The sequence below is a fragment of the Mycetomoellerius zeteki genome, unplaced genomic scaffold (genome assembly GCF_001594055.1).
Source record: "Mycetomoellerius zeteki isolate Tzet28-1 unplaced genomic scaffold, Tzet1.0 scaffold222, whole genome shotgun sequence".
NCBI lineage: Eukaryota > Metazoa > Arthropoda > Insecta > Hymenoptera > Formicidae > Mycetomoellerius > Mycetomoellerius zeteki.
The window spans coordinates 127,343-137,170 of record NW_017257195.1 but is presented as its reverse complement, the minus strand read 5'-3'; the positions used below and the strand labels follow the sequence as shown (position 1 = coordinate 137,170).

The 9,828-nt window shown below is 39.3% G+C and overlaps 1 protein-coding gene across 4 annotated transcripts; it reads left to right on the top strand.

Moving 5' to 3' along the window:
- The first annotated feature begins 129 nt into the window (after nucleotides 1-129).
- Nucleotides 130-9,488, top strand: LOC108723063 (armadillo). 4 transcript variants are annotated; one of them, XM_018448538.1, is made up of 10 exons: nucleotides 134-415; nucleotides 2,080-2,143; nucleotides 2,221-2,451; nucleotides 2,533-3,327; nucleotides 4,588-4,856; nucleotides 5,208-5,549; nucleotides 5,758-5,931; nucleotides 6,167-6,469; nucleotides 7,528-7,624; nucleotides 9,290-9,488. In XM_018448538.1, exons 2-10 carry the CDS (start codon nucleotides 2,107-2,109, stop codon nucleotides 9,472-9,474), a joined length of 2,433 nt encoding a protein of 810 aa, XP_018304040.1. In that variant the 5' UTR covers nucleotides 134-415; nucleotides 2,080-2,106; the 3' UTR covers nucleotides 9,475-9,488. The 4 variants fall into 4 exon arrangements, with proteins under 4 accessions (XP_018304041.1, XP_018304040.1, XP_018304038.1 ...); XM_018448536.1 differs by having other exon boundaries at nucleotides 7,513-7,624; XM_018448537.1 differs by lacking the exon at nucleotides 134-415 and adding an exon at nucleotides 480-654 and having other exon boundaries at nucleotides 7,513-7,624.
- The last annotated feature ends 340 nt before the right edge of the window (nucleotides 9,489-9,828 follow it).

Genomic DNA, 9,828 nt, shown 5'->3' with positions numbered 1-9,828 from the left:
GCGGTTCGATGCCCCGCCGGCCAAGATGAAAGAGAAGGAGAAAAAGAGAAAGAGAGAGAGGGAAAGATAGAGAAATCCATCTCTCGTTCCAGCAACAATTCAGGATCGGCCGTCGGCGCTGCAGGTCGGCGCAGGCGGCAGGTGGCGTTCATGTATCCGATGCGCGTCGCTTTCCGCCATCTTTATTCTTTGGACAGTGAAATCGTTGTTGAGACTTCGTAAGGAGTGTCGGGTCGACTTGTAGTGAAACAATAGTGCGTGAACGTGGTGTCAAACAACGACGACGACGACGACGACGACGTGGAGGAGGCTGTCGCTCGCCAGTCGCGAGAATTGCGAGCCGTCCGGGATCGGTGTCGCGTGCTGAACGGGATTCGCGGATAATCGGGGGACGCGGAGTCGCGCACGCAGCACGGTAAGTGTCGGCCCGCGCGGTGCGCCATTGCGGCCGAGTTCTTCGCTCCTGGCCTGGCTCCGTTTCTGCCAGCGGAGAGGAGCGTCGCCGCGTCGCGGGTGTGTGTGTGTTTACATTGGGTGTGTCAAAGTGCCTGTTGTCGTCCACGCCAGAGTAATAAATCCGCCCTAATTTCCGGCCGAACGCTCCGACGTGCGTTACTCCTATACAAGGCGTCTCAGAATTTATCAGAATTTACGGCACGTTGAATACTTTTCCAAAGACAGAGAAAGAGAGAGAGAGAGAGAGAGAGAGAAAGAAAGAAAGAAAGAAAGAATGAGGCTGCTGCAACATGCATGCGCTAATTCACGATAGTTTTCAAACCTTTGGGTGCTATTTCATTTGTGCGTTTTTGTCGTACGACAAATGTGTGCGGGACAGAGAGATCCTCGGATCTGTCTATTCCCTATAGCCATTTAAAAAGCTTGAAAAATTAGTCGTACAACGAAAACGCACAAATAAAATAGCGGCCTTTTCCGACACTCGAAGAGTTACCTGCACGGAGCAAAAGATTGCGAAAAGCTTTCGCTATTTGATTCTTTCGAGAATTCTTCCGCTACTTTGATCCGTAAATCTCAACGTCTCTCGTTTCAGCCTCAAACGGCGCGTCAAAGAGAATTCTCCGCTCGAGCTGGGTTCCGAGTCGATCGGATCGCCCGACACGAACATGCGCGTCGGTGTCTCATACACCACAACGTGAATTCTTTTCGTTGTTCGACAAAACCTTTAATCTCGATGCTGCGCGTTCTCGCGGTAATTTTCATCTATCTCTTCTCATCCTTGTCGCTCTTTTTATCGGCTGACAACGCCACGTATGTTCCTACTGTACGTGCTATACATACACGTACACACATGCCAATTGCCTTTCCCTTTGCCACCCCCGCACTCTTCTCCTCCCCCCTCCTTCGAGACCTCGTCGATTGTCAGAAAATGATGACACATCGCATTCCCTCGCAGTTCTCTCGTTATGTCACGCGGCCAGCGCTCCTCCGTCCTACCCGAAATTCCGCGGGGGACTCCGCTGTAATTCCCGCATCTCGCGGCTACACCCGACGGGTGCAACGGCACGACGCATATTCGATCGCGGCCGGCCGTGCGAACACCCACAAGGCCTGAAGCTGTGCGACGCGAGAGCGAGACAGAGAGGAGGGGAGAATAGAGCTAAAGAGAAAGAGTTAGCGAGAGGGAAGGAGGAGGGGAGAGGACCCTTCGATCGCGCCCACATTCCGTGCGGGAGCATCTTTCCCTGTCGCAGCGGGATGCACTGACCCGCCGTACCGTTGTATTGTCACGCAAGTGAACATTTTAACGAACGTATGTCGTTTTAAAGCGATTTCTCTCGTTCATTCTTTTCTCGAAGCACTCGGTGGGATCTGGAATGAATGCGATTGTCTCTCACCGAGCCGGTAAACCACCACTCGGTCTCGGAGTATTCCAGTCTCGCGTCAGACGATAGGAATGTCGCTTCGCGTTTGGTCTTTTTTCACATTGTTGACTTGTCACTTCCTTTTTGCATAATTGGAATAGCGCGAGCAGGGAGTAGCCGCGTGACGAGGACCTGTACCGCAGAACGGTGCATTCGTAGCATCTGTAGATTTTGACAGTCTTGCTTTTGTTTCTTTTAGGTACCGAGATAAGCTCTTGCCGGAATCATGAGTTATCCAATGTCGACGAATCAATCTAGACCGAGTAAGTCACGTTCATACGCGCGATAGAATTTGTCGCAATGAGGACGCGCGTGGGACTTACGTTTGTTTGAATTACAGTGTCTCAAGGAAATTATCAGGGCCCGGGCAACTTGCCCATGGGCTCTGCCAAGGAACAGACGCTGATGTGGCAACAAAATTCCTATATGAATGACTCGGGTATCCATTCCGGCGCTGTCACTCAGGCACCATCTCTATCCGGCAAGGAAGATGAAGAGATGGAAGGCGATCAGCTAATGTTCGATCTGGACCAAGGATTTGCACAGGGTTTCACACAGGATCAAGTTGATGGTGAGACTATTACTACCTTCGTAAATCCGATGTTATCATTGCAAAGTTGGATATTGTGTATGAGAGTATGACATCTTTTAGAAATGAATCAGCAACTGAGTCACACTCGATCACAACGTGTGCGTGCTGCTATGTTTCCTGAAACACTGGAGGAAGGTGTAGAGATACCTTCCACGCAATTTGATCCCGCACAGCCCACCGCTGTACAGAGATTGGCCGAACCGAGTCAAATGCTGAAGCATGCTGTTGTCAATTTGATAAATTATCAGGACGATGCTGATCTTGCTACGCGCGCTATTCCAGAATTGATCAAGTTGTTGAACGATGAGGATCAAGTGGTTGTTTCTCAAGCGGCTATGATGGTACACCAACTGTCTAAGAAGGAAGCCTCCCGTCATGCTATTATGAACAGCATGCAGATGGTAGACGCTTTGGTGCGAGCTATTTCTAACAGCGAGGATTTAGAATCGACGAAGGCTGCAGTCGGCACCTTGCACAATTTATCGCATCATCGACAAGGCTTGCTAGCTATTTTCAAGAGTGGCGGAATTCCTGCGCTTGTAAAACTTCTGAGTTCCCCAGTAGAGTCCGTTCTCTTTTACGCAATAACGACACTACACAACTTATTACTTCACCAAGACGGCTCTAAGATGGCCGTGCGCCTTGCTGGTGGTTTACAAAAAATGGTCGCTCTACTTCATCGGAATAACGTTAAATTTCTAGCCATTGTTACCGATTGTCTGCAGATTCTGGCATATGGAAATCAGGAGAGCAAGCTGATTATTCTTGCTTCGCAAGGTCCGATAGAGCTTGTTCGCATCATGCGCTCTTATGAGTATGAGAAATTGTTGTGGACCACTTCGAGAGTATTGAAAGGTAATTTGATCCCCTAATTTATCGCAATAATCTTATGAAATTATAATGAAATTTAAAGATGCCAGAAGGTTTGCGGGTTATCGCCATGTTTTTATCCATTGCTAATGCCAACGTTTCGTGAACTTTGCCGTTCACTTCATCAAGCTGAGCTGCTCCTCCGGAAAATTCCCTTTATGTAAACGTTGTAGAGGGAGGTGAGGGTATGTTGAAGAAAAAAGGAGGGGGATTCTTTGGCTTGTCAAGAGAGTAGTCTTCCATATCGTACTTACATTATAATCTTGAATCTCTGTTCAAATTGTCTGGATGTTTCTATATTTCTAGAGCCTCTCTGTACTTCCCCGGAAAATATCGTTGTAGTAGCCGTTTTATCGAATAGTATTTGATGTCTTATCGCACTTCTCAAGATTTGCTCGATCTTTCTTGGAGATTTAAAAATGGTTCGGATGTTGTATTTGTTCAAAATCCTGCCGATTCGGCCTGTTCCTTTTACATAAGGGAAAATAAAGAGGCTTTTTTGTTTAATTCTTTCTGTGGTTGTGTGTCTAAGTTGTTCTTTGTCTCGTTGTTTGCCGATTTTCCTATCCATATTCTTATTGTATCCGTTCCACTGTAAGATTTGTTTCAAATGGTTGAGTTCTGTTTGTAGATGTCCTTTATCAGAGATACTCAATGCTCTATGCACAAGTGAGTGTATTGCCGATTGTTTTTAAGCTGGGTGGTGGTGTGACTCGGCATGTAAGTATCTATCAGTTGTGCGTTGATTTCCTGTAGATTTTATGGCCATTTTATCGTCAACCTTCTTTGTGACAAGAACATTCAGGAAGGGAAGCTTACCATTCTATGTCCACGGTGAATCGAATTTTGAGATGTTGGCTGTTGAGAAAGTTTAAGAATTTGTGAAGTTCATCAACTGCTATATCTCCAGATTACAAATGTGTCGTCTACATAGCGTAACCAAACTTCTGGTTGGTTGGTCCCCCTCCTCTCTTTCTCAACATATCCTCGCTCCCCTCTACAGCGTCTACATAAAGGGAATTCTCTGGAGGAGCAGCTCAATGTTAATGTGTTTCTCGTCCTGATAAAGTGAACGGCAAGGTTCATGAAACATTGGCATTAGCAATGGATAAAACATGGCAAATAATCCCGCAAAATCTTCTGGTATCTTTGAAGATAATGCCCGTGAAAGCCTAAAAAGCGTTATGATGAAATTTTGCATGATTATAATAAAATTTATTAATAGATAATTTATTTTGTTTGCAGTATTGTCTGTTTGTCCTAGTAATAAACCCGCGATTGTGGAGGCTGGTGGTATGCAGGCACTCGCCATGCATCTTGCAAATCCAAGTCAAAGATTAGTGCAAAATTGTTTGTGGACATTGCGTAATCTATCAGACGCTGGCACAAAGGTTGATGGACTCGATAATTTGTTGCAGAGTCTCGTGCTTGTGCTCGGATCAGCAGACGTGAATGTGGTTACATGCGCTGCTGGCATTTTGTCAAATTTGACCTGTAATAATCAGCGTAACAAAGTACGTCCAATAAAATCTTTTTGCAATGCTCTTACACTCTAATTTATAGGAATCTCACACAATCAATAATACTGTAAGTACTGATAGTATTATTGATTGTGCGTTAATATTGGTAGATTAATGTAGAATATTGACGGTGATCCAAATTTTTTCATTCTCGAACATCAATATTCTCTATCACAGCAAAATGCTCTACACAGAGCGATATTGATATTCGAGGATCAAGAAATTCGGGTCAATAATATCATGATTTGTTGCTACTGAAGGTGTAAGGTTTGTAATGTATATAAAACTGAGCTGAAATATCAACAATATTGATCGTATAAGGTCTACATTAGACTTTCTGTTTAGGTTGCAGTATGTAATTTTGGCGGTGTCGACGCTCTGGTTCGTACGATCATCAATGCCGGTGATCGGGAGGAAATAACCGAACCAGCGGTGTGCGCCTTACGTCACTTGACCTCGCGTCACGGCGAAGCGGAAATGGCGCAAAATTCCGTTCGGATAAATTATGGTATTCAAGTTATAGTCAAATTACTCCACCCGCCATCGCGCTGGCCATTGGTGAAAGCGGTTATTGGGTTAATCCGCAACTTGGCTCTTTGTCCTTCTAATCACATCCCGTTACGCGAACACGGTGCAATACATCATCTTGTGAGACTCTTGATGCGTGCATTCCAGGATACTCAACGAGTGAGTATGTCATTATAGAAAATAAAATTATATAATATATATTGCATAATAATAATTAATATTTTAATTGTATAATTCTCTATTAAGAAAGTATTTAGTTATTGTTATTTATATGCTATTTAAAGATAAATAAAACATTAACATAAAAAATATATTTGATATTATTATAGTTTTTATATAATAGAACAATGCTATTTTTTATTTGTAGCAACGGTCATCTGTTGCTAGTACCGGAAGTCAACAAACATCGGGTGCATATGCAGATGGAGTACGAATGGAAGAAATAGTAGAAGGTTCAGTAGGTGCTCTTCATATCCTTGCAAGAGAGTCCAATAATAGGATGATAATTCGAGCGCAGAACGTAATTCCGATTTTCGTACAAGTACGTATTGCTATTTTTTTTTTACGAAAATGCTTATAACATTTTCTCTGAATTTCTTAAATTGTATCTTGACCTTAAATAATAATTGAATACAAATTCTCTCCATTTATTCCCCCTGTTATAATTGAATATAATTTCTTAATCTGTATATATAGCCTACAAAGTTTTTTTTATTAACAGAAATATTTTTCTTTAATTACACGATTTAATAACATGGTTCTTTTTTCGTTCGCAGCTATTATTCAACGAGATTGAAAATATTCAACGTGTGGCAGCCGGTGTACTTTGCGAATTGGCAGCTGACAAAGAAGGCGCCGAAATAATAGAACAGGAGGGTGCAACCGCCCCGCTGACAGAGCTGCTACACTCCAGGAATGAGGGTGTGGCTACTTATGCAGCGGCAGTGCTATTCCGCATGAGCGAAGACAAGCCCCAAGAGTACAAAAAACGACTTTCCATGGAGCTGACGAATTCCTTATTCCGTGAGGATACAAATCTGTGGAACAATGCCGACTTCAGCATGGCTCCAGATCTTCAGGTATTGTAAAGAACGGACACAATAGTGCACGTTATTTTATCTCGTGCCGTGGCGAAATAGATTTACTTGCAAACACTATGTAACATAGAAAGTTTTAATTTTATGTATTAGCTTTGCCTTTTTATAATTGACTTTTTCCAAGTACATGCCAGGAGTCAGGTTTGTAATGTTACATAAATGAATATATTGTAGTATAGAAGTATGTTAAACACTTCTAGGTGGTTACATTGTGTTCGGTAAATTGTGCCACGTTATGATAATAGCTCTTATTTGGTTATAGAGACACTTCTCTCTAATTATTAAAAAAAAAACCAGGTATTTATACGTTACAAGGTTTTCCTCGTGTAAGATTAATTCCAAACACAGCTGTTTACAAGCCATGTACATTATTTTTATATAATTTGCACCACTAAGTCATCTGCAGTACTCATTTACGTACTATAGCGTTTAGTTTTTACGCTTTAGACTTATCATTATATTTACGGAGATGGCGGGTACACAATGTAAAAACTAATCTCATAAAATTTTACATTGCTTATAAGCGAGCAGTTTTGAAATATTTGCTTATTTCACGCAAAAAATGCACTTTAATATATATTTACATTAACTTGTAAATTAAAAATTTTAAGTTTTACATGCTTAAGCTTTATAACATATAATTTATTATACTTGAGATTCAGATTTTCATGACATTTTTATATCAATATTTGTTCAATCGTGAGAGATTAAAGAAATCAACACAATCATGCATAATGAAACAATGGATGACGAGATGCAGTTACAATCTTACAATTAGTTAAATTGATAATTTGCAAGATTACAATATGCATGGGAATGCGTTTTGTTCCTTCTGCAGATGTTTATTTAAAAAATTATCCTTTTATTTTTTATTACTTTATCATTCATGTTATTATTCGTGCAAGCCCCCGTTGGCCATTTTTTTTAATTATTGTAAAACTTGTCAATTATAGCGCGAATTTTTCCGTATTTTGAGATGTTATGACACGCCCTCCCTTAGAAGTTATGCTTTGTGTTGACCTCAGCTACCTAATCTTCAGGACATGATTGGCCCTGAACAAGGCTATGATGGTATGTATGGCCAAGGACCTCCTAGCGTACACAGCAGCCATGGTGGTCGAGGTTATCAACCGCAAGGTAATTTATGTTAGTCATTTTATTCATCGAATGCTGCTTATGAACAATCGACTTATCCGATCAAGGGTAGACGGAGCTATAAATGGTTATAAAAAACAAATCTTATTTTGTATAAAATGTGTTTTTGTACATAATCGTCATGACAAATTGCATTTGACGTATAATGACGGAATGATTGTATACGCGATAATGCAACCTCACGAACCAATTCTGTTTTGCATTATAAATACGAGGAAATTTAATAAATTTACTTTCTTTGACATTACTTCTAATATGAAATAATGCATTTAATCGTATGTTATTTTAACAGCAGCTTAACCCATGGACTTAAATTAAAATACAGGCTATCAACAGTTTCTCGCAGTAACATAGGTGACATTTGGTCTTCATGTATTTTTCTGATTTTCGTTATCTGACTGTTTGATGTTTAATTGGTTGTCAATTTTAACTGCATGTTCAATGTTACATGTAAAAATTTAAGATTTGTCGAGCACGCTTATTACTATTAAATGTATTCCACAAAAGAATCTGATAACTTAATTTTCATAACAGTGAATATGAGAACTTGTTGCGTGCGTAAATGGTCTTTATTAAAACTAAGAAAAATACGCATCTATCGCTTAATATTCTTTTTCTACAAACATATTTTCTTAATTATTTTCTTAATTACACTTATCAATTTTATATGTAATGGCATAATAATGAAATTCTTAATCTAATATATCTATGTAGGTAATATCTTAATTACCTACATAAATTTAGAATTAAAAAAGACCTTAATAGTTAAATTATATTTAATTTTATACTTCTTAATATTATCTAATTTATACAATTATCTCATTACCTCATTTATAATTATGGATGCATCGTTTAACATATATGTAGAACACTGTTTTCAAGTTATTTCACCTATGCATGCTTACATTGTTTTGTATGCAAATACTCTTACTCTTCTCTTATTATTTATTTCTGCTATAATACGCACTTTATGATGGAGTCGTATAGAAGGATGATGTTTGTAAGTAACTAAATAAAAAAGAATTCCTGCATTTATTCTCCAAAAGGAAGTGTTGTAAATATTTATCAATTTCTTGAAAATTAATCGAAAATATTGTTAATATTTAATAATTTTTTGTATTTGTCTCATATAACGCGCGCGGTGGTATGTGAAATATCGAACTTCAATATTACGTATATTGTATCACTTAATTTTAGTAATTAAAATAAGTTTAAGAATTTTTTAATTTGTACATACTTGTTCTCTACATATCTGTGATTATTTGTATTATCAGAAAAAGTAATTCTTTTGTTATTAAATAATTTGTTTGATGCAACTAGATAAAGATTTTTAATGAAAAATTTTCATAATTTAATTAAGTAAATATGGTAATCACTAAATATTCAGCGTTATAATTATAAAGTAATCATATAAAATATATAAATTGATTAAACGATAATTAGTAGAAAATATGTAATAACTTTGAAGACATACAGCAAATTCTATATCTCGTAAAGCTAAAAGACTGTCAAAGTACTTTGCTAGTTATGCTTCACTGATTAATGAAGTTTCTGCACTTTGCGTGCAGTGTGTAATTTTTATCGATGTAATTGCTGGACAAAGAACAAATGAATTTTTTTTATAAAAAATAATTTTTCTTGCAACAGGTTATGACCAGATACCAGTAGATTCGATGCAAGGGTTAGAGATAGGTGGTGGATCGACATATGGCGCAATGGACACTATGGACGTGGCGCATGATGGTGACTTGAGTTTCGATCACTTGGAAGAGCTTCCTGCACCGCCGCAAGATAACAACCAGGTCGCAGCCTGGTACGACACCGATCTCTGAATCCGTGCCATTTTCGATCTCACGAGAGACAGCAAGGGAACTCAAAAAGCAGGAGCATTATTTTAAAGTATTAAGTGAACTTTCATAGTAGAGTCTCGATTATCCGAGTACTACGGTTGAATGTCCGCATTCTAGACTCAAGAGTCAGAACCAATTGTCCCGATCTTTCCTAATAGTTCTCATTTTTATTTTCATGACGCATGCGTACAATGAAAATGTGTCCCTGCTATCCCTCTTTTTTTATCTTAATTTTTTTAATTATTTTCTTGCCGACTTAAGGCGCAATTTCACGCAGCGTCAAAACGCTAGCTACAATTGAATGGCTACTCTCACTTTGTGATACGTTTCCCGTGT